The sequence below is a fragment of the Ammospiza nelsoni genome, chromosome 3 (assembly GCF_027579445.1).
Source record: "Ammospiza nelsoni isolate bAmmNel1 chromosome 3, bAmmNel1.pri, whole genome shotgun sequence".
Classification (NCBI taxonomy): Eukaryota; Metazoa; Chordata; class Aves; order Passeriformes; family Passerellidae; genus Ammospiza; species Ammospiza nelsoni.
In genome coordinates this window covers 36,136,053-36,157,706 of record NC_080635.1, presented here as the reverse complement: position 1 = coordinate 36,157,706, position 21,654 = coordinate 36,136,053, and the positions used below count along the sequence as shown (strand labels likewise).

General features: G+C 42.7%; 1 protein-coding gene across 1 annotated transcript in view; it reads right to left on the bottom strand.

Moving 5' to 3' along the window:
* The window catches only part of VIT (vitrin), a 53,559-nt gene that overhangs the window by 12,453 nt on the left and 19,452 nt on the right, over nt 1–21,654 (bottom strand). The window contains exons 6-13 of the mRNA XM_059468454.1: nt 17,898–17,975; nt 14,476–14,556; nt 12,524–12,724; nt 11,964–12,014; nt 7,249–7,287; nt 7,090–7,146; nt 6,420–6,482; nt 2,274–2,321 (exon numbers count right to left, since the gene is read on the bottom strand). Of these exons, the coding sequence (XP_059324437.1) occupies nt 2,274–2,321; nt 6,420–6,482; nt 7,090–7,146; nt 7,249–7,287; nt 11,964–12,014; nt 12,524–12,724; nt 14,476–14,556; nt 17,898–17,975 (618 nt within the window). The remainder of the gene's footprint in view (nt 1–2,273; nt 2,322–6,419; nt 6,483–7,089; nt 7,147–7,248; nt 7,288–11,963; nt 12,015–12,523; nt 12,725–14,475; nt 14,557–17,897; nt 17,976–21,654) is intronic.

Here is a 21,654-nt window from a genome sequence, read left to right as displayed (position 1 = left end):
AAAGCAGGCTGGCAAGCCAGGCTCCGACCGGCCTCATCTCTTATGGCTGGAGCTGTTGTCCAGCACTCTGCTGGCTTCTGCCTCTTGTCTTGCACACTGGGGATGAGCTCCCAGGCAGAGAACAGGGAAGAGTGCACCTGGTGTTGTGTATTTGCCTATGCAAGCCCATTTGGATGGAGGAAACACCAGCAGGCAGAGGTAGAGTGGTGGTGCTAGGGCAGCACTGCCTGAGGCTGGCCACGTGTTCCTGACTGAGGAAAAATAGTGTGGAACGGGGGTGACACCAAACAGTTCCATCCAGTGATATCTGCTGCAGGAAACATTTCTGACCTCTCTCAGGCATGAAGGTCTTGCTGACACAAACCAAACCTGCCTTTGAAGGAAGGCAAGTCTTATGCAAGTCTATGGTTAGTTTATCTGATGTGGAAGTTAAAGGCAACATGACTTGGTCATGCACAGCCTCTCTTTGTCAACCACATGGATGAAAATGGTCGTGGGGTTTTTTTTAAACCTGAAATAGTCATCAGCCTGCCTTCCTGACTGTGTATATTCCAGTGCAGGCTTTAATTACACAGACACATAATAGTTCCTCAGCAACAGACCAAAGCCACGCTTCATCCTGCAGCCTGCACACTGCATATCTTACATGTGCCAGCTTGGTATCCCATATGTGCATTTCTCCCCCCACCTTGCCTTATTTGCAGAACAGAAAGTAGGTGGATTTAACACTGTAGTGAAATTAGAAATTAACATGTGCCATCCATTTTAGCAACTAAATTGCATATGTTAGATAATTCATAGCTAGCTATTTGCCTCATGCATTTATCTACATCCCGTAAAATCCATATTCTTTTCCCAGACGTACAGCTGACATTAGCTTTGTCAGCATGGAAAACTCATGTGTAGGCAGTGCTGCTTTTTTCATTTTTATTTGCCAGTGCAATTATCAGGTCTTGAAGGTTGTGGGTCAGCTGGCTGGTTTGTGCATAGTGGAACAATTGGGTCACCCACCAAATACTCTTCCCCAACTAATTGGGGAGGTGGTCAGTCTCTATGGGCCTCCCTGTTCTGCCAGTCCAATTTATTGTTGGTGCTAACATGGGAATTTCAGCTTGCTGCATGGGCAGTCTACACCATGCTAATTAAAGTTCCCTTCACTGATTGTCACAGCTGTCCATACTGATTAAACTTCCCATTCATATAAGTAAGACAGCAGTGATTACATCCACGCCAGAAACCACTCCTTTGAAGTGACAATCTGAATCCATCAGACTTTATCACACTAGTCTGTGCTGGCACTTCAGTTGCTGAAAAACTATTAATACAACATCCCTTCCCCCATGCCCAACCTTTCATTGCATTTAATGCAATCTGTCATTTTCTGCCTCAAAATATCCCTCTGCACCCTGGCCCTTGTGTTGTAGCTTTTCCTGAATAAGCACACTAGAGGCTTTGAAGTAAGAAGAATATTCAAGGGAATGGCCTTTACAAGGACCACCAGCACAGTCCTCTCCAGCATCAAAACCTGTGGTGGGAAAGATCCCTTGTACTGAATGGTGAGGCCCCTGGGAAAAGGGAGAGTACCACGTCATTAATTGGTCTGTACCTTGTGCAGTCTGCTTTAATGTTCCCAAGGAAAGGGAGCTGCTAAATCTGCAGTTGGAAGCTGCTCCTGATTAATGGTTGCACAAGTCTTGGTCTTGTTGCTACTAGAGCCTGTTACAAATTTAAGGGGTTTTTTTTCCCTTACCAGTGCTCATAAAATACTCTTATCCCCATATTGTCATTTTTGAAGGCTAAAATGTCAGAAAATTTCAACGATGTTCATTATTCTTTGCGTTTGACACAAACCCTCCTTTTCTTATCTGAATGTCTTCCCTAAGTACATTGACATCAGGATAATCTGTCATGTTCTGCACTGATTGCAGCTCTAGGCTGTGATCTCAGCTGTGGCATTCCCAAAATACCTTCTCATTTACAAATGGATTCCAGTAGCTGGAATCCCTTTCCTGTAGTGCAGCTGCCAACTCTTTCCAGAGCTCCTCTCTTCTGCTCCTGCTTTAAGCAGGAACTCAAGAGTGACGAAAGCACAGAATAATCTGCTAAGATGTAAACAACATACCTTATTTACAATTTTAAATGCTGTAATTACTTCTTAAAACGAGATTGTTATCACCAGTGTTGTGGGCCTGATGAATAAATAGATTTAGCTTTACCCATGTGTGATGGAAACCACTTTTCCCAGACTAGTTACTAGATGCTTAAATATTTACCTGTGTCAAAAAGGCTCAGTCCAGGTTTCCATGAGTCTATTTCCATTGCTTTCACACATGAAAGAGAAGAAAAAGAACTTTTACTGATAGTAGTGCAAATTCTAGAGATCACACAGCTCTGAGTCAATGTAGAGAGGTCAGTTTAGACAATAACTTAAATACTTACATTAACAACTTAGGAGCTGAGGAAATCAGTAACCTGGGAGCTTTTATGTGCACATTTCAGGCCATAATTAGGAGCCTTGTATCACTGCCCTCAGAGCACTAACCTTTTTTAAGATTTTAAATACACCTCACTAGATCTGTTTTGGTCTTGTTCCTCTAAATTGCATTGATACTGAGGCACAGACTGCAGTATATTTTTTTTAAGTTGTTTGTCACAGATTTTCACTGAAAATCTGCGAGGACCTCTCACCTACAGATTTCTCTATCCCTTCAGCCCACCAAAATACAAAGAAATTGTCTAAAAATTGCTTTCCACTTATTAGGCATAGATAACTTCATCAAAATTGCTGCCCTTATAAATAAACCCCAAAATGTCTTTGTTTTTGGAACCTACTGACAGATGTTCCCAAAAGTGATGTTTTGCTCTGGGTTGCAGCCAGATGACATCTGGCTTGCATCTCACTAGGACAGAAACAGTTCCTGGGAATCCCAGGAAGAAAAGATTTAACTCTGTTGGAGACCCAATAAGCTGCACAGAGCTGGTGTGCTCTTGACCAGAGCCAGTGGGTGAAGTACAATACAGGCTTCAACAAAGGTGTGCATGGGCTGGCCAGTGTCCTCCAGCCTAGGGAGACTGAGCTTGTCCTTAGATTGCCTTTCCCATGAGGAGCTGTCAGCTTCTCTTTGGGAGGAAGACTTGTCGGATGAGTCTCATGGCTGAATAAGGTGTGTGGTCTCCCTTAGGGTAGGAATTACACTCCTAGGGTAATTTCCCTCCTTATGCTGAGCACTACTTAAACACCCCATGAAGGATCTAAAAACTGAGGACAACAATGGGCTAAGTCAATCATGAAGCACACAGAAGTTTTTTTGTGATTGTACTTAGGAAGAGAAATCAGATAAAAGAAGGGCAGGCCTGGGTAATGGGAAAAGAAACAAGAGGAAAACCAGGAGGGATATTCCTATATTCTGGCAGTGTTGTTTGCCAGTTTTATACGTCCTTGAGCAAACAGGACCAACAGGAGCTAGAGGTGATGGTTGCAGAGCACAGGACCCTACCCACAGAGAAGGGCTGATGTTCATTTGTTATCAAAGTGGCCAACAGGTCTCCTGAATGCTGTCACTGAGAAGAACAAATGTCAATGAAACCAGTTTGTGAGTAGATAATCTTCAAAGGTGTGCTTCCCCCTGCCAGGCTGGAGGAGCACCCAGTGACTGTGAGAAAGGAAGATTCATATGAGGCTGCTTTTCATCCTGACCAGCTGAAAAGAAAAAACAGACAAAGAGCAAATTATGACGAAGACCCTGCACTTCTCGAGTCTTCTGTACAAATCTGGTGCTCTGTGAGTTGCAGTGGCAAACTTGTTTAAAGCAGTAGGAACTGTATGGCAAATGGGACCAGCTGAGGAGCTGCACAAAGATTTGCCCTCTTTTCTCTTCTTCAAATGTAGGGATGTGAGCTGAAGGATCAGAACAATGGAATGTGCTCATCTCACATGTCACAGGTTTGTTTCTGCTGCCACCTCATTGTCAGGGAGCAAACTCAGAAACCAGGCTTCTTTAACATCTGAAAAGCAGATGCTTTTCAGATAGACAGGCAGATGCAGAAAAAGACTGATTTCTATCAGTAGGAGCAATGGTGAGGTTTTTCTAGATTTACAATTAACAACTTCTTCAGCTCAGATGTCCACAGGTACTCTAGTCTGTACAAATCCCTGTGGGTAGGAGCTGTCTGATGTTTCTTCAACCAGTCTTCTCAGTTCACCCATTTAGAACTTTCTGTGGCAGTTTACTATCCTCATGAAGATAAGTACCAACAACACAAGATAAGTACCAAGAATTTGGAGGATGGTTGTGAATATGCAAAATATAGACCTGTTTATCCAGGATAAATCTCTATTTCTTGCATATTTGCATATTGTCCTGGACATATAATGAAGAAAGCTGTCCATGGAATGTATATCTGAAAGTCAAATGATTATTTTTATAAGTAGGGCTTTTTTTTTCTCACTTGAAGATGCCCATTAAAAAAGAGTTGATTTTTAAGACACTCCAAGACTGGTCTCTTTAAAAAAAAGACAGACACCACCAAAACTTCAGTATAATTGCCTTGAAAAACATTCTTGAAAATTCAAGACTAAGTGAGTATGGGATTTCAAGGGAGTTAATGTGCATTGCACATGTAACTTCTGTGTTGGGGAAGGCATTTTCCTAGCACACTTTTCTGGCAGCCTGAGCTGATGAGAGGAAGTCCCTCAACATCATGGCCAAGCTCTCAGAACTGATCTCTGCTGTGTGCACACTCTTGGTGGGATCAAGAACAACCTGCCTTTCCAAGAAAGCAAGGACTTGTTCAGGAATTTTCCTTTGATTGTTAGAAAAGTTTGCTGCTAGAAAGCAACACATCTGAGGTGCCACATTCTGGACTGGAAAAAGGATCAGGACTTACTGGGAATACAGCAAATATGTTTGTATTTTTTTCCTTCTTGTTCTGTGTTGAAGAAAGCAGAATAATTTATGATGGAAAATTTGTACCTTTTAATCACTTTAGGGTGACCTTAAGGTGCCTTAAGGAATTAGGTGGGGTGAAATACTGACTTTGATTTAAGTAAGGCTCGGCAGTATTCTCCTGTTTTTCTTTGCCAAATCTTAGGCAAAGATTTGGCTAGCCTGAGAATTAGCCAGCACATCATTTGGTACGGACAAAAATGTATGAAAAAGACAAACACAGATGGAAAACAGAAAGAAGAGAAGGAGATTGAAATTAGGAGGAGTAGAAAAGTGAGGGAGGGGAGTACATCTCATGACAAGTGCATTTTAAATATTCTGCAACTAGACCAACTACAAATTGTCATTTTGGCCAGGAGACTGCTGGGTGAGATTACTTGTCTGGAATTATCTGGAAAGATAATAACATATCCTGCATAATAACATCCTCTAACCTCAATGTGAATGACCACTTGGCTCTTCCCTGCCACAATACTCCTCCTGTGATTCCCAGTTCTCACCAAAGCCCTCAGGGCTGCCTTCATCTGCTGCAGTCTCTCCCTACCAGTGGGTTTGGCTGCCCATGCCAGAGGTCAGCACTGGTACAGGGCAGCCCTTGCCTTGGCCAGGGCTGTGTGTGAGAAAAGGCTGTGGGAAGCACTCATGGGACAGCACAGAGGTGCACACCCTCTCCTTTGCTCCTTGTACCTGTGCCAATTTTAGTGCCATGCTATCTCAACCCAGACCCTGCCTGCCTTACCTGGTGCCCTGCCTCAGCTGGTCAGACCTGTCCCATTGCTTGCCTGGCAGCCTGGGCTGTCAGATCATCCTGGGAACCACCCCTGGACCTGCTCTGCTGCTCCTGTGGGGCTTTGTGACCCTGCAGCCTTTTGCTGCAACCCAGCTCCCATCCTGCACCCCACCGTGGATGCTCCCAGACAAAATGTGTCTCTGAGCAACTCTGCTGTCCTTCACGGGAGATTTAGTGTTTGGTGTGTGCTGGGAGCTCTGGAGCCTCTGGGAGTTGTTGGGAAGTGCCTGCTCACTGGGCTGCTTGCTGGGGAAGGGTCCATTGCACTTCCAGGAAGAGAGAACAGTACAGGCGATGTTTCAACTCTCAGTATTAAAAGCAGCCTCTACTTTCGCTGTCAGCCTGGAGGTTTCTGGGAACCACAGGAACAGAAGATCTAGCTCTCCCAAAGACCTGAAGGGCTGCACAGAGCTGGTTGTTTGTTTCCTATTTTGACTAACAAATAAGAAAAATTGCAAACACTTTGTAGATGTTGATTCCCATGGCCTGAAACACCAGTCACCTGTGACTGAGCTTTGCTCTGCCTTTCCCTTTCAGGAAGCTGCTAGTTGGTGTTCAGTGCATGAGTCTTGTCCTGGTCCCCCTCCAGGATGCAGGAAAACAGCGTGCAGTACAAGTGCTAATTTGTGGTTGCTAAAACTGCTAAAGAGAGTGGAAAATCTGCTGCTAGCAGTCTTGCTCACCCAGGTGGACTGGAGAGCTGGCAGCGCTCTGGAAGGTGGCAACAGGCTCTTGGTGCTGAGCACCTGCATGATGGGACAAAGAGGCAAGAGGTTAAATGGATGCCAGTGGGAGAGGAGAGGAGAGGGGAGCATCATCACAGGGGATGCAGTGGCCCCACATTGTCTTTCTGCACATTTTCAAACCACACAGAACAGGAAGACGGAAACTATGAATTAATGTAAAAGGGCTGAAAGAGGCTGGCAAGAGAGTTTAAGTGTTAGTAGGTGCTGCACAGTGCAGCTGTTAGCTGGTCCTCTGGAACAGCTGGCAGTGGGTCCTGGGATGCTGATGGTGCTCAGGACCTGTGAGCTGGGTCAGGCCTTAGTCCTGCACACTTACACACACACTATGTTCTCCTCTCATTTTGCAACAGCAAATGTTATAAAAGCCCTCTATAAATTATTTTAGACTACTTTTTTGAGAACAACTCCATGTTGAATCAATCTTGTTTGCTTTTTTCCTTTAAAGTTACACTATTGTCACTCAATGACCACTGTGATATCTCCTCTCACTGCAGCCTGCTATGAACATGGTTAGGAGGGAAAACAGTGTGTTACTGCATGACTTGGAATATGTAAGTGGTAAAAATATCTGTGGGGAGGAAATAGAGGAGGATTGTAATGCCTTTACCTGTATTGTGTAGTAAAATATTCCTGTTACTTGCAGAGGTGGAAGTGCCCCTGAATGCTTTGAAAATATTATATTGGTTAGCACATGGAACTTAAACACAAGGTTATTTTAGTATTTGAGCAGTACAAATCTACTGGTTGTTGTTAAATTTAAACATACCTGTATTCTGTCCTCTTCCTTGTGCAGCCTGAACCTGTCCTAAGTAGACATCAAAGTGGGAAAGTGTGATTTATTACACCATGTTTAGTTCAGTTTACCTAGCTTTTTCACTGACTCTCACTTTATAGCTCTCAGAATTAATGGTTCATATATACAGTTGTTATTAATAGAGTTTCTTAGATATATTTTGAGCCTGCTTAAAAAGGACTGTCTTGCTCTGTCTGTCATACAGATCTGTCTGTTCCCTTTAGTTATGGATATTACTTCTACAAGTCTCTGGTCTGCATTTAAAAGATCTGCAGTTACCTCTGTGATTTGCTCTCCTTTGTAATTTTCTTTCCCCCACTCCCACTGGTGATCTGTGTTTATCTCTATTTCAGTACCATCCAATTGTCCTGGTTGTGTGAGGAAGGTTTTAACCCCAAAACACCACCCCCCCCAGACCAGATAGTACCCGTTCTGCAGAGATTAAGTGGATATGAGCAAGCAGGCAGACCGTAAGTAATGAGACAATGGGAAAATAATGTGGGAGAATTCATGTGTCTGACATGTCTTCTCCACAAAAGGTTTTTTTAAAGGTGATTGGGTTATTAAATTCCCATTGTTCAAAAATACTAAAGGCTGAAATCATTTGTGGATGAAAACCATGTCTTTAATCATGCCTTTCATTTCATTAATTTTTCTTAAGAAGCCTGTTAACAAACTTATCCTTTAACAAGCCTTTATTCATTAGTTTTCCCAGAAAGATTATTTTGAAAGACTGGTGAAATCAGTGGGAATGTTCTACTGGACTCTGTGAACACTGGCAGGGGCCTGGGAGGTTATTCTATCAATAAGACCATTTTGAATGGTTGTCTCAGAAAACAGGAATTGCTGCTCCTTGGGAGCTTGACATTGCAAAATAAGGAGACAGTAAGTAGCTTGTGTTTGACCCAAACTCGAACCTTCCAGGCCACTAGAAACCATTTGATGGGATGTCTAGGAGCTGTCCTGAGAGACCTTGTAAACTCCAGATGCCAAAGAGATCCTGTTATGGAAGTAATGGGCTCATCTGCCAAAACTGGCAAGGCTTTTAAACTCCAAGCTTATAAGGCTCCAGATGGGCCACACCTACACCAGACTGACTATTCAGATTTCAGAGGGGAAAATCTGTGTGTGCAGCAGTCAGTGTTGTATGGGACAGTGCAGAGCAGGCTTTGCACACAGGAGATCAGTAGATGCCAAAGGGGTGGTAGAAAATTAACTCTGGGTCTCAGAGCTGCCCTTGTCTCATGTTTGCCATGACTGAGCCCCATTGTGTATCTAGCACTCTTTACAAGGTCAGAGGAAACAGAGTACAGAGTACAAGAGGGTAAAGGAGAGATTACCTCAGTATCCAAGTATTTTATACCACTTTTAAATTTTAATTTGATGTTATCAATGTGGATTTCTCTCTATGCACCTTTTGACTGTGCTGAGCCACAGAGCTGCTCCCTCCTGCTGTAGCTCCCAAAGGCACATTCCCCCATCCCTGCAGTGAGCTGCTTCCTGCCATGCTTCTGTTAGCTGGGGCAAGCATGCTGGTGGAAAGGTTGGAATTGCACTTCCAGGTTGCAAGGTTTGTTCCTCCTTCCAATCTGAGATGCCAGTGAGGCTGTGGCATGGGAATATGTATTCATTAGAACAGAGCTCTGTGCAAGCTGGAGGCTGAGCAGTACTAGGAGAAGTCTGTAACAAACTGGGGATGGACAGTCCCAGGCAAACTCCAAGAACCATGTGAAAAATCAAAGTAGTGGAGCAGAGAAACCTTGGTTGGCAAGTTCTGTGGTGAGCAGGGAGGTATGGAGGCAGGAAATGATGAGAACGGCGGTTTAGAGTGAACCTTGTGAACAATGAGAACTGATTTGACAAGAAAAAGAGCTACTCTGTGCACAAAACATGCCTGGCCATCTGCACCTTGGTCAGCACCCTTGATGGGTTAAGTAGTCAGGGATAACTTGAGGAGAAAGGCAGCATCCAAAAATAAACACCAGCTGTTCTCCCTGGTGCCAGGAAGAAATGTTTGTCCAGTGCTTCCTGAAGGCATGAGCCCTACTGGTGTTCCTGCTGGAGAAGAGCTTCCAATGCCCTCTCCAGCACTTACACTCCCACTGTGTCACGTCCTTTCAATACTTTTCTGTTTACTGCCCAATTGAGTCACAGCTGGGGATGAAATCTGTGTAGTGCACCGTGGTAGGCAGTGCCCAGCTTGGAGTCCCTGTTTAGAAAATAGATGCAGCCATTGACCCCACCTGGACACAGGGGGCAGGAAAGCACCTCACCAGACAATGCCCAGGAATTGCTGCCTGATGCTGGGCTGCAAGCTCAGTGCTTTGACATGGCACCAAGGATCATGACATGATTTATGATTGCAGTGTTCACAGAAGCACTGGATTTAGACCCAAGCCTCATCTAGGGTCCAAACTGCTGTGCAAGAGAGGATTGCTTGAAGAGCTGGGATGGGAGAGAAAAGTGAACCTGTGGCCCCTGGGAGTGTGCTGGGTTAGCTGCTGTTGGATAGAGGCAGCAGCCCTGGCAGGGCAGGCAGGAACCAGCTGTCATATGGCACACTAGTCACATCAGTGGTTTTACATTTAGCAGTTTTGGCATATCAAGTCTTTGAAGCAGGGGTCTGGCAATGGAGCAGAGTCCCCATTATTTTTTATGTTACTCTGTCTTTGACAGGCAGAAGATAAAGGGGAAAGAACAGCAAGAACTAGGGCAGCAGTTTTGCCCCTGCTCCCATGCTCTAATGTAAATCTCATGCTCTAAAAATCCTGCTTTTCTTTTGCTTCTGTGAACTATTGCCAGTGCCAGTGGCTGGAAATGGAAAGAGTGTGGTTCATTCTCACTGTGCTCTGTTTCATAGCTGTTGGCTTTTGAGGTGTCTTCTGCAGGCAAACTACCAATGCACAGTGAGAGGTAGAATTGTGAGTCTCTGTGAGCCAGGATGGACAGGAAAACATCTGATTCTGTTCAGTCAAGCCAAACTCTAGTTAATACCAACAATCAGAAACTCTGGCCTGAATAATAGCAGTGGGTCCTAAAGGTTCCTCAGACAGAGAGAACTGCTTTATGTGTGGTCATGACATCAAAACTGTATTTGTACTTTCTATATTTTTTAATTTATCCAGCTCTTGTCTTTTGGAATCAAGAAGGGGTCAGGAGAATTCAGGAATATCAGGTACTGACGTGCTGGACATAATCCTAGAAATGAAGTCTGTAAAATCAGAAGTGGGTCTCTACCACTCCAGCTCACAATAACCCGTTCCTAGCTGTGATCACTTTAATATTTTGAGAATGAATTATGCTTAGAACTTTGGTAAAGAAAATTGTGGAGAAAGATGGATCCAAATTACAATTAAGTGACCACTGAAAACATTGGAAAATTAGTGAAGATTTTGTTTTGGGGTCATTGATTGGTTTTTTGGTTTTGTTTTGTTTGGAGTTTGTTTTCAATTTTTTTACTAAATTACTTGTCTTATTAAAGCAAATACAACCTTCCCACTGATTTCAGTGTTGCCAAGACTTTACTCTCAACACACATATCTTCCTGACTGGGGAACCACAAACAGGGTTTCCTAACTGCTAGTAAAGACAATAAAGGCCTCCCCTGTGCTCAGCCTGTGGGAATAGGAAATAGAAAAGAAAGCAACAAGCAGAACCAAGTTAGCAGGCACATCAGGTACTGAATGATGCAGATTTCCACAAAATTTAAACACTTTTGAATCTTGTGGTCACTTATGTAAATCCTGCCATGCACATACCTACCTGCACATTTGACTTGGTAAGATTAACCCCTCCAGCCCCTGCCTTTATTCTGCACTCACAACTTAATTTTACTTAATTGTGCTTCCCCTCAAGACCTGAATTACCCAAAAGATACTTGCCCTGCCATGTTCTTGGCTGTGGATTACTTGGCACTGGGCATGACTGCAGTAATGTGAGAGGAAAGCTGAGTTGAAAGCACTCAGAAATAGCTTTGGAGCATGAAAGCTAATGATAGCCCAGCTCCCTTTTCACTCAAAAGCAATCATATCCCCATGCTCAGAACCTTTCAAACAGTTGAAAATATTCTCCTTTTCTTGACTGCACAGCTGAGCAATTGCACAGTGTACGGAAAAACCCCTCTATAAACTTGCATTGCAGGCTGTGGGCTGGACTGGGAGCAGGCTCCTGGGCTGAGATGCAGAGCTCTGAGCAGCTGCCATTCTGCTGTCAATAACAAGTGGCAAGCCAGGAATAACATCACATGTATGCCAGGCTCAGAACCACAGCCTGGGATTTTTGAGAGAAGAGTGCTTTAACGTGTGTCAGCATTTCAGAGCTTTCAGCCCTAAAGCCTAGATGGCTCTGCAGCCCTCTGCATTGTGTATTTTACGGCTAAACCAAGCCTCCCTTTGAAAGAGTATGACAGGAAACATGATTCAAACAGCAAAATCTTTGTCTCAAGTTTTGCAAGGCCCAGCTTTTGTCACAGCTGAAATGGGCAGAAACTCACTAGAAACACTTCCTCAGAACTGTGGGTGATCAGCATCTTTGACATTCAGGACAAGTGTCTGTTTTTTCAGTTTAAATCCAGGCTTGGATTCAGTCATTGAGTTTGCTGAGGCTTGAAAGTTTATTGAATCACTGCTGCCCTAAAACCCACTGTGCTGCATGCCTTGTGGCATACTTACTCACTTCACCATACTTACTTGCTGCTGCAGCTACCACAGATGCATATGCTGGGTGGACACTGCTAGAACCTAAAAATAAGAGATTTTAATTTTCAGCTATTGAAGCAAATCCCCACAATGCTAATGAATAACAATAAATGAAGAAGGAAAGATTAAGGAAAATCAGGTGTGCAAAAAAAAAAGGATGAGAATTCCTTCACAGTGTTTTAATCTTAAAAATTCAAAAGCTGTTACAAAAAATACATTACAGCTTTAATCTATTGAAAGTTATCACAAAATTAATTCTAAAATGAGTCTTCACCTATCTGTTGATCTCTCAGTCTAGATGTGAGAATCAAAGAACTATTTATTGACTTCTATACCTGAAAATCATCACAACATTTGGGAATGGAGAGCTTACTCTCATGTGAATTGGTCTGCTGGACTTAAATATTTTTTTCCACTCCTAGTATTTCTCCGTTGAATGACTGAACTCATGATCCTCTAAATCATGGTATATCCAGCTGTATATCTTATTCCTTAAATTTTAGAGAGCTGTCAGTCAGGAGGAAAGCAATGCAAACATCCATGCTACTGACCCATATCTCTGCCCCTGTGCAGTCCAGGTCTGGCCTTGGCTGGAGCTGCTGTGGTTCTGGGTGCTGCAGGGGCTGTGGTTGGCTGTGGCACTGTGGTGGAAGGCTCTGTCGTCGTGGTGGTCGCTGTGGGGGTGGTGGTGGCCATTTCTGTGCCTGGCGTCGGCACCGGAGCTGTCTGATGCTCTTTGCGGGCTGTGTCCCCTGCAGGAACATTGACATGTCACTGTGGCTGGATGTGGGACAGGTACGGAAGCAACAGCGGCAGCACTCAATGTTTAAGGCAGCCCAGAAGCTGGCATTCTCTTCAGGATGTCTACAAGCACCCTCATCTGTGGAGCCATTAGTGCCTTCATTGTGGGTGAGTAGTGCAGGTGCCTGTGTGATGCTCTGCTCTCAGAGGGTGCTCACAGCAGCCTGTTGCAGCATTAATGCTCCCCCTACACTTTTCTGCTTTGGCCAGGAACACTCATCAAACTGACAGATGTCTCAGACCTATGAAATGGCTCAACCAGCCAGTTGCAGCTTCTGTTTTGGCATCGTGCTTCCTCAGTGTAATTAAGCGCTTAGAAGGTCCATATAAATGGAAATCAGCTGGCATCTGGTAGTAAAGATGGCCCATCTGAGTCATAGACCAGAAAAAAATTGCAGCACTGAAATGTTTTTGACAGAAAGACAACTTTTAGATAAAGATGATTTGGGGGAGAGGGTCAGAGCCAGAACAGGGAGCATCAGGGATTTGGCTGAGGATAGTGGGGGAGATCACCCACCACCTGGAAGATGCCAATCTCATCTAAGATTGACTCATCTCACAGTTGCTACTACTTTTAAAATGTATCATCTGTTGTGAGAACAGTGACAACTCTAGTGGCAAAATATACATCCTAAATATCCTTATAAAAATAGTCAACAAGCTTACATTCTTCCAAGTCATTTTCTCAAAAAAAGGTTCTTCACTATTTTCTTTTCCAGCTAGCTACAAAAAACTGCCCTAAAATATATTCCATGTTAACCTTGGTCTTGTTCCTTTCCTTGCTGCCGATAGCCCTGGTGATGGCCTGGCCCACTGTTTACATGGAAAGGGAATGGTGCACACTCCATTCACTGCTGCACAACACAAGCTTGTGCTCTACTGCTATTTCTGGATGTTCTCCTCTTGGAAGGCATCGTTGTGAAACTGTCTGGTGGATTAATTATCACCTAATGCTAGGCAGTGAAAAACTCAGATCTCAGACAGTTTTAATGGAATAATGCTGAAAGAGGTCTCAGAAGAAAAACAAAACAACTCAGCTGAAAAAATCAGCATGAATGGCTCTTTTTGGGCTGAACAGTGCACTGCTCCATGAAACTGTGCTAAAAGAAAGAAAACAGAGGGCACAGTGAGCCTTCCCCTGTGATCCTGCGCTACTGGAGTCGGGAGCAGGCACACTGGCCAGCTTTATCCCCCAGCCTGTGAGGAGCAAGGAAGCTGGAAGCTAACAGTATTATCAGAAACGCTGAGGAAGCAGCATAGTAAGAGCAAAGAGAAGCTGTTGCCTTGGTGCATGTTGGCTGAGTTTCTCGTGGATCCTTTAACACAAGAGGAAGCTGTTCCCAGTGCTCCTGCAGGCAGGGTACCCATCTCTTTCACTGTATCTTCAAAGGGTTTGCAGGGAACGTGCCCTGCATAGGAGATTGCCAAGGGCCATAATGCAAGATTTTCAAGTTCATAAAACCTGAACTCATTCAAAGCACAGGCAGAAGTTAAACTCTGTGAGTACCCTCTTTGAATTAGCAGAAGCCCTTCAAGCTCCATTTCAGTTCAGCTTGGTGGGAAAGGGGCTGTGAAGAGGAGGTTGGGATGGGGGATGTAAAGCTGTCGGTGTAACCAGTGTCAAAATGCTCCCTACAAGCACCTGCAGGCAGATTGGGTGGGTTGGGTACTGGTAAAGAGCATCAAGATCCCCAGCCCTTACCTTGATCTGATGCCTTTTCTGATGTGTTAGAGGTGTCTGCACTCTTCATACCTTTTAGGTCTTGCTCTGGTTTTTTGGGCTCTGAAGCAAAATTGAGCACATTAGAAAAGGCAGCTGTGTAAAGAAAATAATTTCAAGTCTCCCATTTAGAGATTATCAGTCCCCAAAGGAAGGCATCCTATCACATGCCATTAGGAAGTTTGGCAGTCCAGTTGGAGCTTCATCACCTACTGGGAAAAAGCGACGACTAAGGAGTAGTCACCGCCTATCTTTCATGCCAAACTTTGGCATTTTTACAGCCCAAAAGCTCCTGTCAGTATCCACAGAATTTCTGAAGTGAGCAAGAAGTATGGGGGTTTGCCACCAATAAGCCAATACTCATAAGATTTAATGCATCATATTTTTTTCCCCTGAGCAGTAGCATGTTCTCGGAACCAGGGTCATGATGTGTGCATGTTGTTTGGGAAATACTTGCTAATGTGCAATCTTTCAGTCACTAATTCATGTTCAGAATGTATTTCTTTCTTGCCTGACATTTTGAGATCATTATGGGGCCAAATCCTGAATGTCATGGACTGGCTTAGAAGGAAAAGGGAGATTTGTTTTTGTTCTTTTTTTTATTTCTAAGACCCAGAGACACCAAAATACTTGGAATACTCATTATAGTTTATTTACTGCTACCTCACAAAATAATCTGCTTCTGCTTTTTTATCTGACTGAGTACTGGAGGATTTTCTTTTTCCCTTTTTGGTTTATTTTTTGGATGGTTTTGTTTGTTTGTTTGTTTGTTTGGGGGTTTTTTGTTTTGTTTTGTTATTCTCTAGCTCTTTGGCAGCATCAAACTGTTAGAGAATATACTGCCGTGTTAATGTTTTCCTAAAATTTTGTACTGTTTTTTCTAAACATCTTTAATAGTTTTGAGCAGCTGTGAAGAGTTACAATTTTGGGAAGGCTTTTCTTGCCGTGCCCAGAATTTGAGAAGCACTGTAACCACCAGGAGCATTGCAAGAAATGTCAGGAACTATGAATCTCTGGCATCTCTGGGATGAGGACTAAAATTGCATCTCTGACAGCTGATCAGGTATGAAGCAGAAGTTTTTGTTAATCTGATAGCAGTGAGTGTAGTACTCAAAGGACTGCTTTTGCCTCCTGTAGATAATGGATTTAAGTATCAAAGTGAACAGTGTGGTCTCTGTAATTCAATTAAAAGTAGCTTTTTTAAATATTAAAAAGTAAGTAGGAAATTCTCTCACAAAATGGCCCTGGCTGCACATTACAGAGACTTTTATCTTAAAGACAAGCTGTTTCTAACAGACAACAGCTGAGATGGCTGAGCTGAGGTGGCAGATCTAAGGAGGGCTGATAGGGCCAAGGAGGGCCTGAGGAATATAGATTGTGAACAATGGATCTCTTTGCTACCTGTGGGACAAGGATGGGCAAAATTAGGCAGTGACATTGGGTTTGATATAACAGTTGCTTGCTCCTCTGATAATCCTGGCCTTTCTCTGCATGAATGCACTGTCTGTGTTGTTAGAATCCTGGCATTTCATTCACACTATTTGATTCAGGAACAAAGTGAAGACTTGAGTCTTTGCTTTGCTGCAGGAACAAACTCCTGGTATTTTGTTTGTGTGACAGAACCCTGACTGATGATGCTCCCCATTTCTACACTAATTCTTATATTATGTGACTTTTGGCACTGGTGGAAGAGACCTTTGCTTACAGCCTGCTAAGTTCAGTCCTGGCTGTGATTGTCTCTGGTCTGCTCTGAAATGTTTGAGCTGATATTTCAAGTGTGGCTACAGTTGGGAACGATGAGCTATGTTTTAAGGAACATTGCTCAGAAAAAGTCAAGATTCCTAAGGTATTGCCCTCCCTTCTAGCAGAGCATAATGCTTGGGTCAAGTAATTTCTGCATATGTGGTCAAAAAATATACAAATCTGTACCTATTTGATTGTAAAGGCAAAGGTATTACAAACTAAAGGCATGGAACTGAGCTGCACATATTTGGTCTGAACAACTACAGCTTTGAGATTTAAATTTGCTTTTGTTTAAGTGAAAATATAAAGATGAAGGGACACGAAGCTGGTGAAGTGGCTGGAGCACAAGTCTTATGAGGAGCAGCTGAGGGAACTCAGTTGTTCCAGCCTGGAAAAAAACCCTCAAGGCTCAGAGGGGACTTAATGGCTCTCTACAAGTACCTGAAAGGAGGTTGCAGTGAGGTGGGAGTCAGTCAAGAGGAAATGGCCTCAGGTTGCCATTTCCTGGGGCAGGAAGGTTTAGAAAGGGAGGTTTAGAATGAATATTAGAAAGAATTTTTTCACAGAAAGTGTTGTCAAGCATTGGAGCAGGCTTTCCAGGGAAGTGATGAAGTTACCATCCCTGGAGATATTTGAAAGACATGAAGATGTGGCACTTAAGGACATGGTTATGATGGACTTGGCAGTGCTGAGTTGTACTTGATGACCCTTTCTGACAATAATGATTCTATGATTCTGTGAGAAAAGAGCTCTGTACTTTTCTTCCAAGGACCAAACAATAATGTATAGGAAAAGAGGAGGTCCCCAAGTAACCTCTCTGTGGTCTTGGATGAATGCACCCAATGCCAGGCATTTCAGTTCATGAAGATACAGCACATTTTCTTATACCACAGCTCACAGCTTCCTGGGATATGCCCAGGAAGGCTCGGGCTCAGCAATCAGCAAAAAAAAGGACTGTGTAAGGGAAGTGCATTGTAGTATGGGAAGTGCAATGTAGTATTTTCTTTTTGTTTGCATCCCCAAGGGAGAGTCTGAACATAACATAGCTGTAATAGGGAGCAAAACCAAGTGTCATTTCTGTGACAGAGGTAATCCATGTGCACTAGAATGTCAGCTACCCACCAGTGTGAAACTTGATCAAAGACCTCTTCAAACAACTAAATTATTTAAACTGAGTTGAGTCTTACAGAGTAGGATGCTGACTAAAATGATTATACAGAGTATTTCTTTATTGTAGCATTCTTAGTTAAGCTGCTGTGCATTACCATCTCTTTCATTTGTATTATATTACTATTTAATATTATACTCTCAGCACTGAGTATCCCAAGGGATAGATAGCATGAGTAGCATTAGGAGAAAACAACATGTGTAACCTCAAATGCTTGCACATAACCAGCACACCATGATGTTCAGTAACAGATCTAAAGCAAGGGGGAAAGCATTTGGAACCGGAAGCCTGTGAAACATGGTTTAACCAAAAAATAGAAATTGTCTGAGATGATTTCCATATGCTTAAGATAAAAAAATACCATGAGTGATTTGGATGACATACTAATGGATGCATGAACTTCTGCCTCTGAATAGTTATGTCTTTGTGTTATACAACTGAGAAGCTATGACAGATAGTTGTGAATGGATGTAAGAGATAGTCAAATACTTGCCTGATTTAACAGCTGTACTTTTTGAAGAAGAATATTCAAGAGTTGATGGATATGTCACACCTTTTCTTGGCTTGCCCTCTAAAAAAAATATATATATTAGAAGGCATCACAAAATATTCTGTTTTCTTCATAAATTTCTCACCTAACATAAGCATTCAGAATCAGATCCCTGTTCTTTACTGCCCAACTCATTTTCATAAAGATTTCTTTCATCTGATGGTAGAATGTCAAAACCATACCACTAAAAATATTGGTGCTTAAATCCAGAATCATAGAAAAGGAGTTAGAAAGCATGAAAACATAGTACTGGGGAGGATTTGCAGAGGCCAGTTAGTTCATTCTTTTGCTCTCAAATGATATTAAGCACAATGGGACCACTCCTGAAAGACATCTGTATGACTTTTAATTAAACCCACAGCTTCCCTAGGCAGCCTTCTCCAATGCCTGACTATGCAGTTGACTTGGAAAGCATGTTTGATGTGGGATTCATTTCATCACGCATGCAGCATTCTTCTCTGACCTCACTTCTGCAAGATGCCATTTCTGGCAACAGTCTTTTGCAGTAATAACAGTGAGAGAAGGCTGTGCTTGTGTGTGGGAACATATGGCACCTATATTTAGATCTAAAATGAGAGTCCTGTCTTGAAACAATGAGGTATGTTTCCCAGTTAAGCTTTAAACTACAAATCTCTTTCATGCCCGAGCAGACGCCATCTCTGTTAGTACTTGTGGCCATGCAATTCCATCTCTTGGGACAGTTTTTACTATCACATGCATCACTGAATGAAAAGTGTTGCAGAAAAGCCCAGCAGGGAATACTGCTTTGACCTCTAGGAGTTGAAGGATGTGGGTGTTCCGGACCCTGGTGACTGTCTCTACGAGATGCTGTGCTGTGTCCTGTGTCTGGAGCACCTATGGTGAGAACTACCTCCACCTCCTGCAAAACCTGACTCATGATCATCTCTCCTCTATTCCCTTGGGGAATTCTTTAAGGAGGTACATATGGCACTGCAAGCATGACAGTTGTCATCCCAGGTGATAATTACAGAGACCAACAGCACTGAACAGAATGAATTCCTACAGACTGAGCCACTCCTGGGAACTGGGGACTGTTTCTCCTGTGATAGTGATGCCTTAAGATTTTAGGTTTTATATTTTTCAGATCTGGTATTGAATTAGTGTATAACTCTGAACTCCATACAGAGTATTAGTAAGCTCCCTTCACATTTTTGTCAGGTAAAACAATCCTTCCAGGCCTGAGAACAAAGGACACCTTTTGCCTCAAACCCCCAAAAGTATAAACAAAAGTGAATCAGGTGAGGAAGCAAACCCAGGGAATATGACTTAATTACCTGAAGCTGTAATTGGACAATTAACCTCTGATATGCAAACAGAACAAACTTATATCTATCTTAGAAACTGGGTGTAGCCTCTGTGAGGCTGTTGCACTGCCCAAGGTGTATCTTTTCTGAAGGCCTTTAATAAACACCTACTTTATTCTCTTAACTCTGCCTAGCCTCTAGGTGGCCACTCCAAGGCATCAATGGCACACAAAGAAAAGTACATGCTAGAGGAACTCTAATGAGCAGGGATGTCCATGAAGCTGGAGAGTCCCTGTCTTCTGTCCCTTTTCCTGTCTTTATCTCCTCTGTTTTGCTCTTCTCTGAAATTTCAGATCCCATTACAAAACCACAGATAAAGAAGTTAAAGTTACTAATGAGGGAATGATGTAAAAAGCGATTCCATTTCTCATTTACACTTTCTCATTTACAGTGATGTAAGCTGACAGCAGCTCCACTAAATTCAACACTGATCAAACAGAGATCAGAACTGGTAAGTTAGCATGAGTGGACAAACTGGAATGAGATTCCTTCTTGTGTTCTGGGCTTCTCTCACAGAAGCTGGTTTAAGTGAAGGGCAGCAGGTTTCCACATCCACTTCTCTCTGAGCTAAAACTGGGATCAAGAGACAAGAAAGACTAGGGAGATTTGCTAATTTGGTAGAAAGACAGAAAAGTTACAGGATCACAGATGATTTGTAAATGCTTTCCTTTATCCCAAACAGAGAATGAATTTTCAGTATGAGCAGTTGATATGTGGATGCAGCAATAGCATGATAGTCTGATCTTAATTTGGTATATTTCTGTGCTAAACTGATTTGTAATGCAAACCTGAAGCCTGCTGCTGTGAAAATACACCAGCTAGGGTGGGGAGGCTAAATTCTGGGGTTTTTGATCGACAGCAATTTGCATCCCATTTGTGACCAAGAGGTAGGCCTGAGGCCTGACCTGAATGTAGCCCTGCTCTCTGGGGCAATGCTAATATATCTTTTTCACTACAGGGAAAAAGTTACATCTTGGTTGGAGTTTGCTTAGCATACTTAAAAATGTGTTTTCATGTGGGCTGAAAACATGAGCTGTGGCCATTGAAATACAAGCTATGGCATGGTGGCTGCTATAGTGCAGTGGCTGTTCACCCTCTCCCACTTATTTGTGACTAGCAAACCCAGAAGTTCAGGACTATTTTCTTAACCCACTAGCTGCAGAACTCCCACTAAACTGAATGGAGTCATTCAGCTGAGTGCCAAGGCATTTCAGTGCTTGAAAGTGAACACCAAAGTGTTTGCATGCCTCCTGGTGTGCTGGCTGCTTTAATGGCAGAGCACAGACCTCCTTCTCCACTGCCCCTAAATCATGCCACTTTATTCCCTGGGTCACCCAAGGATTCCTCTTCCATGCTCTTTTGTGTGGATGTTCATTCACAATTTAAACATCACAAACTCGGTGACAATATCCTAACTAGGAATAGGCTGTTGGCACATTTCCAGGGTGCAGTATTGCACATAGGTGTGCTCTCATGAAAGAGAATTGAGCTGGAGAATAGGGTACTCAGTTCTAAAGCTCTAAAGCTGTCCTGAAATTAATGCCTTAGGTGACTTTATATTTTTATTGGGCAATGCTTTATGCAGCTCTGGCTTCTTATGACTCATAATCTTTAAAAATCTATCCCCAATTCCTCTTTTTCTGAGAAGATCTGTATGCATTCAGCCTCAGGCTGCTGAGATGAGTAGCACAGCCTTCCTGGTTTTAGTAGTCTAAATTTCTCTAAAATTCTAAATTTCTCACATTTTCTGTAGGTATAGGAAAAGTTTTCTTCCTGTTCCTATATAAAATACGGAATGTACCTTATATGATATGTGAGATTTACTTGAGCTAGTTTATAAATTAAGAGTTCTACTGTCATGAGTGAGAGCACTCAGTGTGCATAGAATTAAGTGCACAAGGCACAAATCTCATCCTGCCTACACATACCCAGGTTTCTCATAATCTCCTTTGATATGCTCTTGTAACTTTCTCTTGTATCTTCTTTTATAGTGTCTCGTTAATTAAGAATAAAGACTTATTATCAAAAATAAAAAATTCCTACAGTTTCATGGAAGAATTTCTACAGTTTTATGGGATGACAACTGAGCAGCTGCTGAGGTAAAAAAAAAAAAATCCTATTTCCCACTTATGTACCAGAATTACAATGTGCTGTTTGTTGGAGAAAAAAACTGCAACAAGTACAAATAGCAATTCAGCTATTCCAGGAAATTCCTACTCATCCAAAATAAATCCTTCTCATAATATGGTATACCCATGGCAGACTACTGTTAAAAAAGTGCATCCAAATACATGAATGCAAAATTAAGATGACAGCTTGTTTTGGTCAATTTCTGAGACCTCTTTTGCTGTCTACAGATTTTCACATGAAAAGGA